The 23600-nt window shown below is 45.3% G+C and overlaps 1 protein-coding gene across 1 annotated transcript in view; it reads left to right on the top strand.

The window, feature by feature from the left end:
• The window catches only part of LOC149360206 (tear acid lipase-like protein), a 58683-nt gene extending 41919 nt beyond the window's left edge, over positions 1–16764 (top strand). Inside the window, exons 8-11 of the mRNA XM_089567804.1 lie at positions 11679–11819; positions 13991–14062; positions 14927–14995; positions 16501–16764. Coding sequence (XP_089423930.1) covers positions 11679–11819; positions 13991–14062; positions 14927–14995; positions 16501–16764 — 546 coding nt within the window. The remainder of the gene's footprint in view (positions 1–11678; positions 11820–13990; positions 14063–14926; positions 14996–16500) is intronic.
• Positions 16765–23600: the final 6836 nt, after the last annotated feature.

Here is a 23600-nt window from a genome sequence, read left to right as displayed (position 1 = left end):
AAGTGCATTCACACATCTCACCGAAAATGGAGAAACATTGCCTCTCAACGTGTTACCTCAAAGCTGTCACTGCTAGCCTGCCCATGCTTGATCTCTTCATTTTATTAGGGAATGCGTAAGTACAGTTAGGAGAAAACAGTGGACTCGACTCCTGTGCGCAACGGCACGTTGAACCAATGTAGCACGCAATCTCTCCACAGGTCATACCCAAGTATGGTCGAACCGAAAAATAATGCAGGCAACCGGAGAAAAAAACCTAAAAGCTGCTGAGAACCTGGCAAGAAAAATTTTAAAATATGTTTGTGAGGAAAGGAAACGGAGCAGTAATTATCTCAAATCTCGGTGGACACCCGAACCGCGCCGTAAGGGAAGGGATAAAGGCTGTAGTGAAACAAGAAAGGAAGAAAGTGCCTTAGTGGTGGGCTCCGGAATAATTTCGACAACCTGGTTATCTTTAACGTGCACTGACATCACACAGCACACCGGGGCTTTTTGCGCATTCCCTCAAAGAACCTTACAAGGGCGCGATGCAAAGCTGAGGAAACGGATTATGGTAACAGGAAACAAATTAGCGTACTCAATGTCTAGGTACAAGACACAGGCCTACCTCGTAGCCGTAAGGGGGACGCATGAGCTTGAATACAGCAATCAGAAAAATACCAATGCGGAAGATGTAAAAAGTAAACGCAAAGATTACGTAATTAGATATTGCTATGATTAGTTTGAAAAGGGTAAAGCTTATAGATACGCACATAACTAGAACTGACAGGCAGATCAAAAACCAGTTGCATGCCTCAAGAGGAATGGCCTCAAGCGGATTTGCCGCCAGGTTGCACACGATAGCACGTATGCCTAAAGCCCGTTTTCATGTGCCACACCATAGACCCACCGCCATGGGTGGTATGGGGCGCGCCTGCCCATGAAGGCAGTCCTGCCGTTCCCAAGCAAACGCGCTGAAAGGCCTTGCAGCGCCGGCCCTTAGTTACTTTTCGACAACTCAAGGGGCCCGATAATCGGGTGCTAGTCATCGATGCTTCGGTAAAGAGAGAGAGAGAGAAAAACTTTACTGCAACAGGAATTCGGGGCACGCCCCAGGGTCTCCGCACGACCCCACTGCACTCAAGTGTTTATGTTCCTAAGGTCCTTAACACTGGCAGCCCCGCCGGTGGCGATCGTCCGCACGGTTGGGTCCTCCGAGCGCAGCAGGGTCTCCCAGTCCTCCCAGGCCTTGAGGTTCTCTAGGTCTCGCGGGAGAGGATCCGCCGGGCAGAGGGAAAGGATATGGAGGGAAGAGGCGAAGGGTTCTGGGCATAGGGCACAAGCAGGAGTGGGCAAGGAGAGATGATAGTGGGCTAGGGTAAGGGATGAAGGGAGAGTGTGTGTCTGTAGTCTGCTCCAAAGTGTTGCGTGTTTGTTATCTAGGGAGGAGGGGGGGGGGGGGGGGGGTTGAGCTGGCGTGAGGCTCTGTATGCCTGCGTCAGCACGCTGAATGAGTGCTTGTGAAGGTGCGTATTTCTTACGTTACATGCCTACGCCTGAGATCGGACCGAAAATCGCCGCTTTAGTAATCGCCGTATGTAGTGACCGGTTCACCGACTATATCCTGGTCGAGTGATGAGCGGTGCCTGACTTGCAGACATGTTCAGTGCGCGCGAGACAAGTCTCAAAACGTATGCAGTGTATGGCATCTGTCTTTTGGAGAAGCTTGTCCATTTGGCTTCCTCGCGAAGCGCTTAGATATGTGCCTTCGATGCGCAAACATACTCGGCGATGAAAGGTGTAGCCTTGTTCCCGATGCGATAGATGTTGTCGACCCTACTCCGGTGCCTGTACGTGCTTGGTAGCCCTGACCTTAGAGTTCTTTTCGCCGCCAGACGGGTGAACCGCAGAACCTGGCATGTCAAAGCAAAAGACTATGTTTAGGAGCCACCTTTTGAGGGCGGTGCCACAGAATTGCTATTGCCTAGACACACTTTAATCAAATCAAAATGGAGTATCACAGCTTCGTCCTACCACAACACATTCAACCACAGCAACGTTCCCTAAAAACAGTATTACACTTTAATGCTCGTTCTGCTCATGGAAAGCACGATGACATTATTTGTTTATTAAGTCAGTTTTCTTTTAAATTCAGCATAATCATGATGACTGAAACCTGGTACTATGAAGGCTGCGATATGCTTCATCTTGATCGGTATAATAATTTTTTCATGAATCGTGAAATTCGACGTGGTGGTGGTGTTGCGATTTATGTGCAGTTGTGTACAAAGTGCGAACTTCTTCCGGAATTTTACAAGGTTACGAATGAATATGAGTTTCTCACTGTAAAAAATAACTTGGAAATTAAAACTGTTATTTATCGTCCACCTGAAGGAAACTTGGTACCGTTTTTTGAATTTTTTGATCGGCTCCTGGAGTATGTTCGAAGCAATAATTTTCAGTTAACTTGTGGAGGAGACTTCAATATAAATACTTTGCTTAATACTCCAAATGTTGTTGACTTTACAACTCGTATTCATTCTCTGGGTTCCATAAGCGTGATTAATACACCAACCCGTGTCACTCTATCCACTTCATCTGCACTGGATTTGTTCATTGTCAACTCTGAAACCTCGATCCACAGTGCTGGCACAGTAACATCTGACATCAGTGATCATTGCCCTATTTTTATGTTTTGTGACCCTGTAATGAAAGTGAAAAGTACCTCTGAGGAGATAACTGTCCAGCATATGACTGATGATTCCCTGAGGGCGTTTCAGCATGACATTAGCCAACAAAACTGGTCCTCGGTGTATTGCAAAGCGAATGCCAGTGAGGCTTATTTAAGTTTTCTTGAAATTATTCCTCAAACCTATTCCAAACACTTCCCAATAAAAACCTTTAAGGTATCAAAAAAGATAAGAAAACCTTGGGTGACCCATAATCATTTAAAAGCTATAAAGCAGAAAAATGCTCTTTTTCATACATTTCTGAAAATGCGAAGTCCTGAGGCGTTAAAAAAATTCAAAACTGCCAGAAATAAATTAAATGCTGAACTCCGACGAGCAAAGGTTGCTTACTATGAAAAACTTTTTGTAAACATCTATAGACACCAACCAGCTGCAGCGTGGAGAGTAATAAATAGTGCACTAGGAAGAGATAAAAAAGATGCACTCCCTGATCAAATGATTTATAGAAACCACCCAGTTACCGGTCGTGCTCTTGCCGACTTTTTCAATGAACATTTCATCGGATCTTCTGCACACGCTAGCAGTTACATAACTAGTGAAGATATAGGACACTCACGGGCTGAAAGTATATTTCGTCAGCCAACAGATCAGACAGAAGTGTACAGAACGTTTATGTCCCTGAATAATAGTAAAGCGCTTGATGTTGAAAATATCCAAATTAAACCCATTAAGTATATTTTAGAGTACATAACTGCTCCACTTACATATATTTTCAACCTATCTATTGAATCGGGAGAATTTCCCGCTGCAATGAAGAAGTCTAGAGTGTCAGTTATATATAAAGGAGGCGATAAAAACTTACCAAAAAATTACCGTCCAATATCAATAATACCTACGTTTGCTAAAGGTTTCGAAAAGATATTGCACTATCATTTTAACCGATTCTTTGAGAAGAATCATCTCATTTCTGATGCACAATTCGGCTTCAGAAAAGGACGTTCAACTGAGCTAGCTTTATTGGGGTTAAAGGAACACGTGCTGCAAAATATACAAATGAAACTAATTACCCTTGGCCTCTTCATAGACTTTAGTAAGGCTTTTGATTCCCTTGATCATAGTATCCTAACTCATAAGCTCTCAGTCTATGGGATTCGTGGCAACCCTTTATCTTTAATAAAATCTTACTTAGCTGACAGGCAACAGTGTGTATGTATTCGAAACCACCAATCATCTCTACTACCTATAATCAGAGGCGTACCTCAGGGAAGTGTACTAGGCCCTCTGCTATTTAATGTCTACATAAACAGTATTGTGAACATTGACCAAGGTTTAAAATTCATTATTTACGCTGATGACTGCACGATTTTGTTCTCTGGTCCTGATGTGAATGAACTAGTCACCAAGTGCAATCAACTTCTTAATCGGCTTCATGAATGGTCTGATATTAATCTACTAAAAATGAATCCTGCAAAAACAAAAGTTATGTTATTTTGTGCAAGAAACAAAAATTTTCGTCTAGAAAAAAAGATCACTTGTGGTGGTGAAGAAATTGAAATTGTTCACGAACACACCATACTAGGTGTAACTTTTTCTTCACACCTTACATGGGATTCGCATGTTGAGAAGATAATAAAAAACCTCTCGTTGGTAACAGGTGCAATTGCTCGTTGCCGCGCGTTCCTTCCTGGTAAAATAAAGCTACAAATATATAATGCATTATTTGTCTCACAAATAAGCTATTGCTCATTAGTCTGGTTGACAACAACTAAGGCCAACCTAGAAAAAATTTACCTTCTGCAAAAGAAAGCTATACGTCACATTGCTAATCTTGATTACCTAAGCCACACACGGCAAGCTTTTGAAACATTCAGTGTGTTAAAAATTCAAAGCATGTATGAATTCCGAATATTGCTTTCATTTCATCTGTCGTCATCCTTTAGGTCTATGAAGGCACTGCGCTATTGAAACAGAACGATCACACAGTTAATACTCGCAACACAGACACTTGGTTTGTTCCCCATTTTCGCACTGACTATAAGTTCCAAGCATTACAGTACAATCTTCCAGTAATTTTAAATAGATATAAAGACATAAATAACCCTACTAAGAAAGCATTGCGTGAATTATTTCTTCAAAAATAATTCCTGACGTATAATTCGCGCCAAAGTACAGCTGCTCCCTTGTATCTTATGTAAATATGTTTTCTGTATTTCCCTATTGTAATTTATTGATGATTTTGTGCTTTCTGGATGTCCTGTTTTGTGAAAACTGTAACCTGACTATGTGTTCGTTTTTATTTTTTTTGTGTGTATGTCAATGTTCTCAACAATGTCTGCTCCTATGCCTTGTAACGGCTGCCTGGGCCTCGTCAAGCTGTATACCTACAGATTTTAGTCCAGGCAGCCGCCAGAATTTTCTGGAAAATAAATGAAATTGAATTGAATTGAATTGAATACGCACTTTTCCGAAGAGCTTGTGTCGTCTCGGGCTCATACTCCCTTTTTATGGTAATAAAAAGGTAGTACGTCCTCTAGTGCACTCTCCTTTATCAAAGGAAGTGCGCTGGAAGGCATCTTACTCCATTTTTACTCCTTTTTGTTTATAGTGCACGATGTAGCGCCGAATTTCAGTGCACAGCGTTCCCATTTGTAAGCGAGAGCTTCGCCCTGAAAAGAGACATTTGAGGGGCGAACTTCAGTGTTGGGTTCTGCCAGTGTTCGTGCTTCATGGAGAGTCCACGCAGCATGGAACATAGGTGGTCCATTCTGATGACTTCCCATTGGCAGGATGGGAATAACGCTGATGGCATCGCGGCTAAGCTCCGATAATTGTTTTGGCTTTATCCATGTAAGCACGCTCTGGTTCACGATATGAATAATGCAGGGCTTGAAGAGCGCCGTGACTAGTTCACGCGTTTCTTTCCCGTCAAAGTGCATGTTAGATGCGTGACTACAGTTCCTGCATATTGCAAAGTGCCTTGCTTCTCGAAGCTGCTTTCCTATCCCACGCACCGACTTCAGCGTCTTGATCAAGGTGCGTTCGCTTATTTTGTTACAACAAATAGAGAAAAACGCGACAAACGGACGTTTACACATCTCGCTGCGGACTACACGGCATTCCAGTGGCAACTGTTAGGAACTGTTAGATACCCTGTCTTCTTTGGCAGTACAGATACGCCTAACTATTCAAGGCATTTTCCATGGCATCTATAGCTTAGATGCAGAATCCGTGGTTTTTCTGCCTCTCGTGGTTTTTCGCCGTTGCCCAGGTTCCGAAGCCTTACTGTGTAGGAGGTTACGCAACCAGGAGATGATTTTAAGGAAACAGGACATCTTTGATTACTAGATACGCCGCCATGACTAAACACCCGCAGCAGGCACCTCCGGTATGGCTGCTTTCAGGAAAGTCATATCTCGCATATGGTTGTTCCCTTTGGTTTGAAATTTGTTTTCATTCATTAATTTATATCAGACAGAATCAGGCAAGGTATACGTAAATATTGTCGCGACAGCAGCTGGGTGAGGGTGTTACGTACAGGTTCTGGACTAAGCAGAAAAAGCCGCGCTTGAAACAAATGAAACAGAACCAGTAATATACAGGCCAAACAAACCAATTACCAATTAACCCACAACGCGCACACAAAACTACAAGCGGGAAGAAAGCGTTTACTAGTAAGCGCCTCTGGCGAAGCGGAGATGCATCTCGGTAGGATGCACGGCGGTGCGCCGCGGCTCGTCGTTGCAGCGTAGATGGCCACGCCGCCAAAGGGGCAGACGGAGCTAAGGTGGAACGAAGGGTGGCGCCAAAAACGTAGGAGACCCCACAATAACGGCCACGGGAGGTCGGCGGCTGGTGATGAAGCGTAGACTGACCTATTAGGAACACGAGCAGGGCGCGATCATGCAGGACGCAAGAGGCAAGGCATCGGCGATTAAAGGGAGGTCTCCGGCAGCACCTATTCGCGGTTCGTCACCTCCCATCTCGAGATTTGAATGCCATGACCCTATCTGTCTGTCTGTCTGTCTGTCTGTCTGTCTGTCTGTCTGTCTGTCTGTCCGTCCGTCCGTCCGTCCGTCTGTCTGTCTGTCTGTCTGTCTGTCTGTCTGTCTGTCTGTCTGTCTGTCCGTCCGTCCGTCCGTCCGTCCGTCTGTCTGTCTGTCTGTCTGTCTGTCTGTCTGTCCGTCCGTCCGTCCGTCCGTCTGTCTGTCTGTCTGTCTGTCTGTCTGTCTCTCTGTCTGTCCCTCTGTCTGTCTGTCTGTCTGTCTTTCTTTCTCTCTGTCTGTCTGTCTGTCTGTCTGTCTGTCTGTCTGTCTGTCTGTCTGTCTGTACCTCTGTCTGTCTGTCTGTCCGTCCGTCCGTCCGTCCGTCCGTCCGTCTGTCTGTCTGTCTGTCTGTCTGTCTGTCTGTCTGTCTGTCTGTCTGTCTGTCTGTCTGTCTGTCTGGCTGGCTGTCTGTCTGTCTGTCTGTCTCTCTGTCTGTTCCTCTGTCTGTCTGTCTGTCTGTATGTCTGTCTGTCTGTCTGTCTGTCCGTCCGTCCGTCCGTCCGTCCGTCCGTCCGTCCGTCCGTCTGTCTGTCTGTCTGTCTGTCTGTCTGTCTGTCTGTCTGTCTGTGTTTCTCTCTGTCTGTCTGTCTGTCTGTACCTCTGTCTGTCCGTCCGTCCGTCCGTCCGTCCGTCCGTCCGTCCGTCCGTCTGTCTGTCTGTCTGTCTGTCTGTCTGTCTGTACCTCTGTCTGTACCTCTGTCTGTACCTCTGTCTGTACCTCTGTCTGTCCGTCCGTCTGTCTGTCCGTCCGTCTGTCTGTCTGTCTGTCTGTCTGTCTGTCTGTCCGTCCGTCCGTCCGTCCGTCCGTCTGTCTGTCTGTCTGTCTGTCCGTCCGTCCGTCCGTCCGTCTGTCTGTCTGTCTGTCTGTCTGTCTGTCTGTCTGTCTGTCTGTCTGTCTGTCCGTCCGTCCGTCCGTCCGTCTGTCTGTCTGTCTGTCTGTCTGTCTGTCTGTCCGTCCGTCTGCCTTTCTGTCTGTCTTTCTGTCTGTCTGTTTGTCTGAAGCCGGTTTTGTGGCAGGCTGCTCACCTGCCCACCGGGTGGTAGGCAAGCTGCCCACCGTGTCAGGCGACAGCCCACTTAGTCGTGGGGCGCAACTCGGGAAGAGCAACCTGGGTCGCAGCCCAAGTGCCACCAGTGGCAACACCTTCCAACCCTGCCTTGTTTCACTGCGCCACTGCTCACCTGCCTACCGGGTGGCTTAGTTGCCAAGGTGTAGCCAGTGGTAACCAGGCAAAAACCGGGGGCGCTGCGCCATTGCCCACCCGCGCCAGTGCTGACCTGCCATGGTGCAATGGCACAAGGCAGGTGCTGTGACAGGTATTGCCATGTCCTCATTTCATCGCTGCATGAAAGAACACACCAACCACCACCTAACCTAGCAGAGCAGCTCAGCACCGAAACACATCATACTAGTGCACAAATATGTGGATTTGGACTAATTACCCAAATCGAGTGACATTTTTTACGACAAAAACTGTCGTCACTGCGCACATCATAACAGTTCACCCTGGGCACAGAAAAGATTAACGTCAAAATAGTCCCACCAATTTTACAACAGAAGCATTCGGCACTAGTGACACGTCGCATCGAGAGCAGCACACAAAGAAAATGTGAAGCCAGAATGTGCATAAGAGAATTGCCAAATAAACACCTTTCACCAGGACAAGCACCAATGAAGCGCAAACCTTAAACGTGGAGTACTACACATTACACCTATGACAGACCCTCTCAAACCAACAAGACTATATGCACAAAACCCTGTAACACAATCACCTAAATAAGCGGAAACAAAAACTATAGTGACAAAACAAATAATTCCTCAAAAAGTTGTGGGAAGAAATGCACGGCAGAAAAGAAACTACATTCCAGAGTGTGCTGTAATGATAGCGAACATACAACACTAATTCGAACATGCGTGTGTACGTCATCAAAGTTTATCCGTCTACAAGCAATTATTGAAATCAGTACATATTTTGGGTCGAACTACAAGCGACTACATACCCAGCATTCTGGAACAAAAAAAAGCGTTTTTCCATTGGAAAGAGCTGATGAACGCAATATGACTATAAATAAAATTTCATTATAAAAATTAGTATCCCCAAAGATCTCCCGTCTGCAACCTTCCATTCTTTGTACTATTAACGTTTTTGCTATCGTCAAAAACATTATCCAGTGCAACTGCTTCATGCGACCGATGGAAAAGCTTTAAAAGATAGATTTTGCTATGCATGAGAGGAATGCGCCATTACCTTCAATATCATCATATATGTCTAATACTCTTGGAGAAGAAGTTTGAATGATATATTATTTTAAGCTACGATTATGAAAATATGAAAGCAGCCTTTTTTTAAGGTTTTTCCATCACTCGCATCGAGCAGTTAAGACTTGCTATAAAAATACAGTGAAAAAAGTTTTTGACGATAGCAGAAATGCTATCCCGCCGACTGTAGGCCTCCTTATGCATTGATTTTTATAGTGAGATCTTACAACATATGCAAATATTGCGCTGATAAACTTTGCCGTTGAAAAACGCTTTTGTCCAGAATTGTTGGCTATCCAACAAAGTATACAACATCTGTGTCTTACCGGTACTCACCTATCAGGCTCCAACGTGGAGGCTAACAAAGAGGGTTCAGCTTAAGTTAAGGACAACGCAGCGAGCTATGGAAAGAAAAATGGTAGGTGTAACGTTAAGAGATCGGAAGCGGGCGGAGTGGGTGAGGGAACAAACAGGGGTTAATGAGATCCTAGTTGAAATCAAGAGGAACAAATGAGCTTGGGCAGGGCATGTAATGCGAAGGCAAGGTAACCGCTTGTCCTTAAGGGTAACGGAGTGGATTCCAAGAGAAGGTAAACGTAGCAGGGGGTGGCAGAAAGTTAGGTGGGTGGATAAGGCTAAGAAGTTTGCGGGGATACGGTGGCCGCAAGTGGCAAAAGTCAGGGTTAATTGGAGAGACATGGGAAGGCCTTTGCCCTGCAGTGGGCGTAGTCAGGCTGATGATGATGATGATGGTGGTGATGTATCTTACAATATTCCGATATTCCAAATTTTTGTTCAAGAATGTTGGACATCGTTTCTTGTAATGCAAAGCTCCAACTCAAAACTCTGCTACTGAGATGCTTTGGTGTCGTTAAATATTGTAAGGCTTGGTGGTCGGTCTAAATCACAAGTAACGTTCCGTACAAGAAAATGTGGAATTTTGCAATCACCCAAACTAGCGCCAAGCCCTCGCTGAGCAGCGGGATTCCAGTGAAAAAAGCTGTGGGCTAGCATGAGACAAAAGCTGGAGGATTTCATCAGGTTCCTGCACTAAGACGGCTCCTGCGCTAACCTGCGAAGCAACTGAACGAAACGCAGACTGTTTACTGAGATATGGATATAACAACACAGGTTAGATATTAGTCCCTTCTTCAGCTTTTCAGCACACCTCAACCAAACCAGACAAAACTCCACGAAGTTCTGAATATAGGTGACAAAACTGTGTAACAGACGGTTACCAGAGCCTAAAACGTTAAACCACTCAACCGAGAACCAATAATACTTCGTGTTATGACATCATACATTCACTCTAGTATAAGCCACACTCGCACATGTCATAACAGCGGCGCAGCATGCTCACGAAATACAACGCAACGACGATCAAAGATTTCAGCCAATAAAAAGTTTTAAACCATCATAATGAACAGGAGTAAAGTTTGCACACGTAGAATCACACATGGGGCGCACACTTACTGATACACAGGTTGGCAGCTAGACTAAGTGATCAGCGCATTAAATAGAGCGAAGACATACGAGGATTACATTGTTCATTTACATTAAATGACTCGATTTCCGGAAAGAATATCTTCACTGCACATTTTGCTCAGCGTATACTTGCGCCCCTCTCGTCACAAAAGCAAAAACATTTCAGGCATACGTGAGGACAACTGCGCGTAAAGAGAACTGTCCAGACAATAGTCTCAAGTAGCTGTTAGCAACGTTATATGAATCATGAGTACAGAAATGGCGTGCTCAGCGTTATCGACATGATTATCAACGAAGTGTTTGATTTCATGTTCGCGAATGGTGTCATGATTACTCTGCAGGGCGATGCACTCCGGAAGATTGTTCTACAGGCGGACGGCGCACATGAGTGACGAGAACTTAAAAGCATGTGTACTGCCATAAATGCGGGCGTGGCTGTAGTTATTATGTAATCTGTGTGACAAGTAGGAAGGCCGTTATAGATGTGCTCGCGGTGAATGTCTCGAAGAAATTTCAACAGATGGACTGAATGTTCAAACTTTAATTGCGTTACACTGGACTGGTAAGTATAATTTCGCGAAATGAAATTACGATATCTGTTCTGGATAGCTCCACGCTTGTCAATTAAGTATTTCTGCTGAGGTGACCAGATAGATGAAGATATACTCGCTGCGGTCTGACAAATGGTATGTAGGCTTGTTTACGCAAGTGAGGGGTAGTGCTTTGCAAGTTGCGGCGAAGGAATCATAATGACCTGGAAGCCTTAGCAAAAACTATGGTTATATATTCAACCAAAGGGTTTGGTGTGAGCTGGACGCCTAAGTGGGAGGCCGATGACCATGTGCAGCTTGCCCACCGTGTCAGGCGGCAGCTCAGTTAATCGCGAGAGGCTGCTGCGAATCGCAACGTCGATCGCCACGCAACCCAAGCAACTCAAGTCCTCCCAATTGCAACACCTGCCATTAGAAGGGCAGTGGCACATGGCTTGACCGCTTCACTAATGTGTTGGAGTGCTAGGAAGACTCCCAGGGATCTATGAATGCAGATAATGACCAATTCTACATTATGGACAATAATCCATTATGGTTATCCGAGCAACTGCGATCCGTGAACACTGGATCGGAACACCCGAACCGAAGTGAAAACCGAAATGCTAGCGCACCTCATTCGCAGTTGACTTAACTACGAAAATCGACCATAGTTTTTTTTTTTTACTTTCAGCTGGATATAGACCCTGAGAACAAGGGAGGGTACATGGACGGGCATTCCCTCCTGAAGGCTTCATGTCAAGCATTCCAGGGATTTTTTCACAGATCCATTATCAAATCACTTTCACTGATGAGTCCTGACCAGTTTAACGAGGTAAGAAGGCATTTACTCACCAACCGTGGCCACCGTAAAGTTTCACTATGCGTAGCAGCTTTTCCGCATCGCCTAATTCTTGTGATTCTGCCTTACTTTTTCTACTCCGCACTGATCAATTCCCACCCACTTTGGAGCTTAATATTCCTCTTCCAAGAAAACAAGTGACAAAGGTCGAAATACTTTTCACCCTACACAAGACGCCAAAGTGCCTGTGATAGCTGTACCGTATTATTTACACCCATCGCGTGATGGGGAAGGGTGGGGGGGGGGGGGGGGGGTTGTGAACATTTTGGTATAAAATGATACGCAGTCTCCAAACAAGCATTCATGATATGAGGAAGCAAGTCCAAGCTCGCCTCAGATCTACATGCCCGCCAAACACTGCATCAATGACTGCCTTAACATGGGCAGCCGTTAACCATGCAGTAATTCACTCGTTTTTTTGTCAGCAGATTTTACCTATGTTTTAAGAGTTCACGGAAGGCTACTTTGCTTCACTCCTTGTATGCTGCACACAAAGCAGCCATATTAATGCAATACCATTAGGAGGGCAATGAGGCGAAAACGGTTCGGCGGCGTAGGCTCCGGTGTCTGTGTGAAGCCCTCACCTGCCAGATGGAGTTCAGAAGTTTCGCCTCTCTCCACCTGCCACTAGTCAACCGACCCCCTCCCTCTCCCCACTTGTAGGGAAGATGAGGGATCCGCCGGACCAAGAAGACTCAGGCAACTATGGGCCTCCGTGCGAAATATTCAGCCTCCTAAAGGACTATCTGTGCAAAAATAAGGCTTGCGGCAGCTATTTCTTCTCGAACTGCTCGGAAAGGGAAACCTTGGTCTTAGAAGCTCCACAGGTCTCTGCGTTTAAAAAAGCCACCTGCCGGTGCAGTGGCGCATCGCTTAACCGCCGCGCCGTTAGTTCTACGAGGAGCCGCGATCTAACAATGTGGCACATTTTCGAAATTGGAATAGAATCAGAATAAGAATAGACTGAGGAATGATAGACAATGGACTCAGAACTAGAACGGAATTACAACTGGAATCGATCGGCGAGTGAAAGAAGAACGCTGTCGCATATCGTCCGCATCAATCCGATTGATGGTCGTTATGTTCTTGTTTTTTCACAGCTATACATGTATGCAGACAATAAAAAAGAAAACGGCTTCGTCGTAGTAAGAAGCCCTGTCTACGATCGAGGATGACGCCATGACGTCATAGCTGTGACTTCGTGGTATCATTTGCTCACGGGCATGGTCGCCTGTTCTTCCTTTCGTACCATTATGGGGATAACCTTCTACTCCGTTATTACCCCCTGTATGCAACTTTGTTCACGTGCTAACCGCGTAGGGGTCCACGCTCGAGGGAACAACCAGGGACAAGGCGTATGCACTCGAATGCTGTTTACTGATCTTGTAAATTATACACAGAAAGTGCGAGCTAGCTATAAAACATCAACGAGGCGCTTCTCGGAAGTAGACGCTGCGTAAGAAGGGCCTCCGTTTTACCAGCTTAGTCAGGGGTGCGCTACGGATGGCATCGGTGGCGACCGTTTGCACGCGCCGACAGCTGTTGCACTGCACAATGTGTCTTCGTGTGCGCGCCACATTCTTGGTGTAAAGACTTCCACGGGCATTTCGGGGGAAGCGGCGAAAGCCTCCGCTTGCTCCGCTCGCTTCGCTGCCCGTAACTAGAAGTCCGGCGATAGGCGACATGCTGTCGCTGAACCTCGCGTTAAACTGTGGTAACCATGCCGTTATTTCTTTTTTTGTTACCTGAACAAGAAGGCAATCTCAAGACAAAATTATATGCTCAGGAATTTTGATGTCTCTAGCTTGTTCGACGGAGTCAAACATTAAAAAGCCCATTTTGTTTACTGTCTTGATTGATACGCGGAGCCACACATGACGCAATGAACCGCAGGCCATTGTCAGCAGCTGCTGTTTCTTTAAGCTCTGTTTACTATAGACAGTAATAGAAAGAAATTTTCGAACGTTTGAGCTTTGCAAGTTACTGAAGAACTAAATCTCAAATCATTTATCAACTTATTTTGAGCACTAGTCTGTTCTACTGATATAATGGGTGCCATGTCTTCAACAGTAAATTTTAGTCGCCAACAACAGCTTCGCATTTTTCATTCTAAGTTCACCAGTTCAATGTTCTCTTAATTTCAGTCACGGGTTTGTCTGTACATGGACCACTATCCCCTGGGCACTACCAGCAAAAACTTGCAGCATTATTACCAGGTGCCAGTGCCATTTCTTCACTTGGCTTCTGTCCCTCTTTACCACGTATGCACAGAGTTTACGCGATGGAGGTGCAGTTGCGCAACTAGAATGCTTTGGCTGATACAGATGTAACTTGGCGAGCAGACGCACTCAAAGAGAAGAATTACTCATATACTCTATTATGCCATATTATCGAGATGAAGGAATATTGATCGCGTGTTAATTACAAAAGAAATCGTCGTGCGTCTTTACGGTTAATTCAGCTATACACCTATAAAAACACGGATTTGAGCAAGCGCTGAGGAAGACGCATTTGTACGAGGGAGAAAGCATGAATGCTTTACAGATACGGTCGCTTTCTTCATTTGTATGCCGTAAATTATTGCCAAAAGAAACACCGCCTTATGCACTGCCTTGATGAAGACATGTTTTCTACGTGTGCAGATGTCGGGTCTCAAGAAACATTGTTTGAATTAGCTCGCCGTGACTCCCCTAATAAGATGAAAAGCATGTGAAGGAACAAGAAACAGCTACAATAATTTCCGGAGCAACTGGAACCCAAATAAATAAATAAATAAGATGTGGCCCACCGCTATCTTTTTGTCACAGGAGGGCTTTCGTATTTTGATATAAATAACTTATCCATAAGAAGCAAACATAAAAAGCTAATTTCCACTATCAACGACAATCCAGATATATGCAATCAATTTATCATGTTAGAATAATTTTTGTCATTATTTTGACACTTTTAAAAGCTAGTAGCTCTTCGATATTGCACCACCTCATCGCCGATGCTGCGTCGCGAATCGTTCTCTTATATAGCCATTCTATTTCCTTGATCGATGTGATGCTAACAAACAATGTAAAACAAAAATTTTCCAGGTGTACCACGCCAAAGATTTCGTCATGTACGACTATGGTACAGAAGAAAACCTTCTGCGGTATTCTCAGGTGAAGTTTCTTATTTAGGTTTGTTTTGCAAGTTTGCTTTTAAAATCATTAACAAAGAAACTTTGAGCGGGTCCTAAACGCACCATAAGAGGGGAATGCCATAGCATTACAGATCCCAATTGTTGCTACTTTTGTTTTTCAGTGTGTGGTTTCTGGTTCGAACCGCATTTTTCCGCCATTTTTGCTTCTCTTCTCTTTCCTGTCCTTTCTTCCTTCTCTTTCTTGCTTCGCTTTCTTCTTTCTCCCATAGGCCCGTTACGATGACGTCACCAGGTCACGCGATCTCTCTCTACCAAACATTTACTTCCACCTCTTACGATGGCCAGGTTGTGATGACGTTGCAAGGTCGCGGGACATCTCAATCACGTGGGCCGGTTACCACCTGGTTACCAAGGGCGCAAACTACCGAGAAGCCGCCATTTTTGCTGAATGTGGACTCTGATGCTGTCGCATTAAAACACTTGCAGCCTCCGATTACTCCAATTCCTTCTTTAACTGTAGCTTCTGACTGAATAGTTAAACCGGGTGTATATCACATTTTAGCACCAGAAATCACTTTTCAAGGCAAAAACCTTGCGCGTTTTGGTCCTCCATGGCTGCCCATCAACGGCAACCGAAACGTGAGCACGAAGCAACTGACCTAAATGTTCGCGCTAGATGGCACTCCCATAGGAGAGCACGGTATTTAATGGCTTACAACGGAGACGGCACCACTAAGTCGGGCAAGCTAAGGCGTATACGCGTGTTCCGCAAAGTTACTCGCGCCTTAGAATGCTCCTCTCAACTAAATAGTTGAATAGTTCGAGCTCAAATTTCACACGGAAGTGGCGTTCAGTCGGCAGTTCAATTTTATGCCACATTTGGTAGGGGCACTTATCTGATCCGATCAGAACTAGGATATTTGCATGATTCACCGTATGCGGCGATGGTGAAGCAAAGCGAGCCGCAGTCCCAGCGCTGACACCGTGGCGCCATCTCGTTCCCTCCCCTTTCACTGCCACATCCTTCATGGCAGAGTTGTAACAAACAAAAATAGAGGACACCATCGGTGCCATCGCCGAGGCAGCGGCTTATCTCTTTCCGTCGTCACGCGTAAAATTTCGGAACGCGCCGTAGTTTCTGTGGGGCATAACTTCCGAAATTTTGCCTATAGTGCAAAGGAATGTTACGAAGAATTGTATTAGATATTATGCACGGTATGAGGCAATTTTCTGTAGATTTACAAGCTGGCGTAAAAAAAATTCTGTACGATTCCGACTGCGGATGCGTAAGTCAGTAAGAAATGGTATGAGACGCTTGTAAAGTGCATCCTTTTATAGAAAGGGACTGTTGTGTCAATATAGTAAAAGCTCTAAAACGCAAATAAAGAAATAATAATTGTATTATGGTCATTCCGTGCATGGCGGAAGCAAAACTTTGTCATCGTTATTTGCAGTCTCTCTTTCAAGGAATCAGCGTGCACTTTTGTATCATTTCTTCAATATTTCCCCGCTTCATGACCGCAGGCACTGCCTCCGATCTACCCTGCGGAGCGCATCCGTTCTCCCTTTGCTTTCTTCTCGTCAGAGGGAGACCGCTTGGCAAACACCCGGGATGTGGCTGACCTGGTTTCCAGACTGCGGCCCAGAGTTGCAGTTCACCACGTTGTTCCGCAAAAGGACTTCCGTCACTTAGATTTTGTTGCAGGCTGGAACTCAACCGCTTTCTTGCACCAATGGGCAGTGCACGTCATCCGTGCACACGCCACGCTAAGTGAAAACAATAAATAGGAATATATATTTCCCCTTTTTACACATCTGCCTAAACTCAAGGCAAAGCTCCTGGTTCAGGGACTTCGCCAGTAAGGAGCAACTGACCAACCTCTATATGTCAAGTTACAATGGGGCAGGAAAGTGCAGAGTTTCACCTTTAGAACAGAGGGTTGTGATTGTCGGGCTATAGGGGAATTTATGGGGAAGTAACTACTTATTGTGAGTGTAATTTTATAGACGTGAGATAAAACGTGGACTCCGCGTCGCCCTCGCCGTCTTTATCTTTTCCAAACAGGCTTTGACAGGAATCTGCTATCAGAAGAAACAATTGGATAGCTTCGTGCGTGCCGCTGGCGGCGCCACCCGTGCCGCGAAAGGTTCAACCAGAGCCGTATATTCCCTTCGGGAGAGTTTGGCGGAGGGGCGGGGCCAACAGCCATCCAAATTTAGCGGCGGCGCGGTCAGCCATTTTGTGCCGAGGCGCCCGAAGCTCTCCTTGGCGGGCGTGCTAGCGCTGCGCCTCTGGCGAACTTTTATCGAAGAAAATAACCACAAATGACGTGCGTATTTGAATGTAGCCTTACAGAAGCCGAGTTTAACATGCTTCAAAAGCAGGATTGCCTGGGCGTGCGCCAATACGCTCTGTGTTGCGGTTCTGGTTCGCGGCAGATCTGCAGTTGTGTGCCAGCTTTGTGGGCTGCGAGAGTTTATTTCATTTTAACCGCATAAACCAAATGAACATTGTTTTTTAGGCGCTTAGGTGTCGTACGTGCGGCATTTCGTTATGTCGGACGCTTATGTCGGACGCGGCGCCGTGCTCGATTCTTGTCGCCTTGCGGGAAACGGTAAAGTGCGAACCCTTTTTTCTACGAGTTCGAGCAGCCCACTGCGCTGCAGGCTCCCATTGCGATCTCCGTGCTGGTCCGCGAAAGGTTACACGGCCGATAAGTGCACCAATAAACAGCAAAGATGCAGCAGGGCGGTCACAAGGGAAGCGCAACTGCTGACAGCACCACCGCCTGCACAGCGTCGCGAGCAGCCTCGGCACAAAATGGCGTTGGCGGGGCGGAGGTGATGGGTTGCCAGACACGAGTGCAGCAGTTGCCAGACTGGCGGCGAGATCAAAAAACCGCCGAACTCTCCCGAAGGGAATATACGGCTCTGGGTTCAACGATACTGACGGCGAGGAGCTCGCGGAGAAATGTCTCCGCAAGTTAGATTTAAAGTGGTAACGTAGTTTTCATACACGGCGGGTTCTGGTGCGGGGTAAACGCCACCTCCGTAGTGGACAGCTAAACAGCGGAATTGTAAATTCAAAAAAGCGTGACGTCATAGTGTACGTTGTATTAGGTGGGAAAAGTAAATGGTCGAACGTTTCCACATATACCGCATCTCGCGAGTCAAGGAGGAAGAAAAAGGCAGAATGAGAGCTGACTACCAACACCATTTTCTGATAACGCTCCTTGTGTCAATTTCCTTCCACTTCGCCTCTTATACCACGCTGAATTTCAAGGTAGTAATATACAGTACGATCCACTGCTAAAGGGAACTCTGCGATACCGTAGACGCCACCGAGAGCCGGTGACAATCGGAAGCACAGGGCGCATGATTAGGCTTGAAAAAAGCAGCCAATCGGGCGTCGTCTGTTACGGCGCGCCGCTGCCACTCTTCCTGCAGACAAAGAAACTCTCGGATGCGAATGCGCAATGAAAATTTAAAAGCCCGATTTTCCTTGTAGCTGCATAATAAGCTTGCATTTCTGGGATTTTTTTTTGTTTCAAATTGTTCTGAGTCAATGGCAAGACTCAAGTTGGTACAGTGGAGCCATCATCATCTTTCATCCGTCGCCAAAGGTGCGTGCCCAACACAAGTTACAATATTCGTACCCAAAAAGACTCATGTTACATGTGTACTCTAACAGACTGTTATACCATAAATAGCGACATATATGGAAAAGAAAGAATTGTCGTGCTGATCCTCCTTCAGTGAAGCGTACCATATTTCGAGAACGAGAAGCCTTAGAAACTTAAGTGCTTATCTCGTAAAAACTTGTGGTGGCGCATATAGGCGAAACCTACTCTCAAAATCATGGTTTCCAAGGTGTTTCTTGGACTTAATTCAGAAAAAAATCCGACTTGGCGAGCAATTCGCATTACGTCATTCACAGTCAATGATTGCGCTCATACGCGCTGAAATTGATCGCTGCAGCGCCTGTGATGGGTTGCGCTTCAGCCGCTCTCATTCGCCCTGAATCGTAGCCTACAGGCAATAGCACATGTAGACTGTGGCACTCAAGAGTTACCTTCATCATCACCGAAATGCTTTAGATCACGTTAAGATCGGGTCTCAGGAGCGGCCAAGGAAGGAAAACCATGCCATGTTGCTGCAGTCGTCATTGCAGTGTGCGTAGGCGTGCGGTCTTGCTGAAATACCACGTCTACGCCCGGAGACGGGCTGCCTGCGCGATAGGATACCACTGCGCTTTTCAGAATGCCGTAGTACCGCTCAGCTGTAAGCTTTCCTTGGAATCGCCATAGCGGGCCTAGACCTGAACCCGACACGCTCACAACAGTACGACCAGTGGCCGCTACTCTTTGTATGAACTGTGACTAAACTAGAGAAATAATACGGCGGTCTTAGTAGAACCGCAATATGAATGATGTTGCGTGAAAGGAACAAAAGTTCGAGCTTAGGTTGTTCTACCCATTGCGCGCATTCTTGCCTTATAAATGCCCTTTAGTAAAGGCAAGTTAGTGCTGATAAGATGTCTAGTCGCGTTTATTACATGCGACATTGAAGACGTAATCCAAATGAAAAGTGTAGTAGCCCTAGACACTGCAAGGATAGTTATTCCAGCAATGAAAAAGAGTAATCAGGAAAAAAAGAAAAAAATATTTAGCAAAAGCAATTACCTAAACATGACTTTACATTCACGGAACTGGAAGTGTATAGAGTTAAGGAATTTACCGGGTGTTGTCGGGCCGACATACACAAGCCTTTTGGTCTCAACAGGTTGTGAAAGTGCACTCATCTTTAATACGGCCTTCTTCCCATTGTCTAGTATACAAGACTGGTACTACGGGCAAACGCAAAGCTCATCGCTTTGTTGCAAACGCGCAGAAGTAGCTTCTGAGCAGCAAATCTGCTTTTCATGCAAGTGTCATAAAAGCGCCGCTTGATTGTGGGGTTTAAAACTTGATGACTGAGCGTCTCCCGTATCATGCGCCTTGTTTCACGGCTTTTAAGGCGATGATATTAAGATCTTCTTTACAATTATCATATTCTTCGTGATTTGTAGAACGAGGCAGCGACTTCGGAGGTACATCTTTAATTAAGCGCTCTTTCGCATAGCCTTCAGTTAACGGGTTCACACCTTTTACTGACCCTCTTGACAGTTGCGACATCATAGTTCCGAGCACCGTTCACTGCCGCCCAAATTATTAAAAATGAAAAAAAAACTCAATTGTGCTCTCTTGAGTGGCACAATCGAAATTCGTGAGCAGTCGCCGTTATGAAATACGCTCATTGACCACAGGCCAATTTCTTTTATTTCGTTTTATTTTTCGTTCTCAGCGTCTTCGTTCACGCGTCATCTTCTTTTAAAACAGCGACATCGGTCATTCTCTACTTTACATTAATAGATCCCTGGGAGCCCTCATACCACTCTTGGGGCAGTGGTGCGGTGGCTAAGCTTTGCGCCAGTGTCCCGCGATGGCAGGTTCTGCCGTCGGTGGGGCTTGCGCCGTCCAAGTTGTTCTTCCCGGGCAATCTCTCGCGACGTTTAACTATTTATCTGCCACCTGCCACAGTGGATAGGGCGCTCACAATCCGGGGGGCAGGGCTTCATGTTTAGGTCTTCATCTCGTCACGCCACTCTCACCGCGACATGACCCCTCTGGTGCTCACGCATTGAAAAAGACGACATATCGGGGCCTGAACTGGTCCCTCTTTCAAACTGATAGCGGGTCAACAAAGATGGTGTCTTATATACGGTACAGGCCGTGTAATGAGCATGTGTATATCTGATGGAGATCGCCTGGCGTCCGCTTTAAAACATGTGCGTCATTTTAAAGCGCATTTATTCAAGAAGTAGTCGTTATGATAAATACTTCGGATAAGCGAAATGTTTTAGTCGATGTAATCTGTGTGACTGCGTTGAGCCAAAGCGTTCTCTTTCAAGTTGTTTTTGACGACGCGATTCTGATGTTCCTTCCGCCGTCTGATTAAATTGCCTGATTTGCCGAAGTACATAGCTTCGCAGTAATTGCGTGGAATTTTATTAAAAACTCCGGAATGTCTGCTTTGCTCGACAAGGTCTTTCATGCTAACAATTTTCTGCTTTGCTTGAGGTCACGTAGCCTAAACGGACGTTTAGGTCTTGGAAACCCCGGCAGCGGCCTCGGTAACTCTTGGATCGTACGGGATACTTACCCGTTTGATTGTATTGGTGACCATTTTTTGTAGTTACGTAATGATCAGCGGCGTTCTAAGGTATCTCACAGCTGTGGCGGATACAATCTTCTGTACAGATTTTTCACCATAATTCCTAGTTCCGCGCTGAGTTTCTTCGTAGTATGCTGTGTGCAGCATCCTAATATTTTGAAAATGCATTTCGTAACGTAGCTGACGCGCGCCTTTAAACTGTCGAGCCTAAATGTGCTTTCCTTCTTCTGGACTGGATTCAGCGTTCCTAGCTGGTTGCTATCAATTCGTTCATGCTAACTCTCACCCTTATCGCTTTTCCTTGTTTTGTCTTGCGTTGCCGACAAAATGACCTGCACTTTAACACAAGGTCTAATGCAAGAGTGGATAGGCAGCCGTTTTTCTTATTTCCTGTATTGGCCACCGTAACGAATGTATGCTGCTGACTGCGTTATTTACCGCCTCATCAATAATCCGTCTACATCACCATCCTTCCAGAAGACCTCTTTTTATGCTCCCAAGAGTACTGTAGCACATGGCTCATACCGCTTAATTCTACTAAAACTTGCCTTCCTTTTTTTTCCATCGCCGGCGGAACCTTGAAGACAGCACTTATGTTGTTCGCATTATCTCTATTATGTCAAGTGACTCTTACAGCTACCTTGGTATGCAATAAAGTAAATTTAAATTGGGCTGATCACATTCAACGCGCCACAAATTCTATGATGAAGCTTTTGGATATTTATATCGTAACGTCTTTTTGTCGCCCCCTCCCAATAAAACTTCTTGCTTACTTAACATTATTGTTTGAAACCTAAGTTCTCGTCAGCCCTATATGATTACTACTAGGCTAACCTCATCAGGAATCCCGAATGGATGTACGACCGCTCTGGCAGATTCATTTCTTCTGAATATTTTTATCACAGTAGCTTATGACATTAAAACTCGGCTCTGTCTATCTACATTCACCTGTGGTCGTAAAATCACCCGTCGTTTTTTGTATCAGAAATTCTATCATAGCCTTTCTTGTTAAGGTACCCGCGCCAATAGGAAAGGAATTTCTTGCAATATTCACCCTGCTGCTGTCTACTCCCAGCAAGCTCGGCCCGAAGCATGTCACAGCCCTTTTTCCGCATAACACTGTTTGTCTAAAGTTAGCTTTAATTCAAACTGGTGACCATCAATCTCAGTCGCTTCGAAATCACCATCGAACACCATCTGCACTCATGTTAATGACTTTTATTCTTGACAGTCTCAAGCAGTGTCGCTTGTACACCTTTGTGCAATAAATATATAAATAAATAAATGTTCCCCTCGAGCTGTTCTCTATTTTAAGGTGGTAACCTACTCTCGATATAGGACGGCTAAAGCCCGTATGAGAATCTAGATCATCCCAGAAACGATTTCGCACAGCTGGAATCATTGAAATAAAATCTGGTCCCCTCTCGCGTTGCAAGCATTCAAGGACGCTCACCTTCTGTAATAAACAACGAACACACACAAACAACAAAAAGAAAACGTTTTGCGGCCATAAAATAAACCTATTCAGCAAAAAAATAACTAGTGCGTAGTTTTCTGCTTTTGGGTGCAGTAGCTTTGAATCTCTGGGCTGATAATGGTACAAAGCATTAGTGTTCTATTTTTTTGTCTAAAGACATCAAAAATTAAAGGTAACATTTTTAGATATATGAGCTGAAAGCAAAAAACACGTAATTACGTCTTTCTTTTTTTTTTGGGGGGGGGGGGGACAAATAACGTGCTCTGGAACATTGCTCCGTCATACGGCTCTTGTGTACACGCCATAGCAAGTGCTCCTGTCAGCATCCAACATATCCAAATACGTTGCTCGAAGAGCCTTACACTGGTCTTTCTAATTTAAAACCAAACTCAAAACAAACAATATTGAAATAAACACACTGGTGAAGAATTGGCAAGCCTGACACTTTGTAGGAGAGCGCGATGTAACGTACAAGGGTTCTCTAAAACATGCCTTTAACATTTTGCTTTGCAGTAGTATTCTTAACAATTCAGCCCAGCTTTAAAACATTTCCAGTAGTGCTTTATTATTCTTTTTTTTCGACCAGATTTTTTTGTGAAGCGATGCTACAATGAAAAAAGCGTACCCACTCGCCACACAGCATTGCAAAGCCGCTCTTCACGCACTACTGAAGCGCAGAAAAGTATGTGAGCCATTTTGTATCCTTTGGAAGGCTGCGGTATTCACGATTGATTTAAAAGCAAAAATAGACACATTTTCAATTTTTGCCTGCGTTGTATAATTAAATGCAACCCTCAATTAAATCAGGAGCCCTTCATAATTCCCCCTACATTAAACACACACGTATGTGTTCAGGAGCACAACTCATCAAAATTATGGGGTTTGGAAACTTCCTCGCTAGGAACCCTGTTCGAGCGAACATTGTTTTGGCAGC

The sequence above is a fragment of the Amblyomma mixtum genome, chromosome 2, assembly GCF_055824585.1.
Source record: "Amblyomma mixtum isolate Tamu chromosome 2, ASM5582458v1, whole genome shotgun sequence".
In the NCBI taxonomy this organism is placed as follows: domain Eukaryota; kingdom Metazoa; phylum Arthropoda; class Arachnida; order Ixodida; family Ixodidae; genus Amblyomma; species Amblyomma mixtum.
Note: the sequence above shows the minus strand (reverse complement) of the source record. Positions and strands in the feature narration are given on the sequence as shown.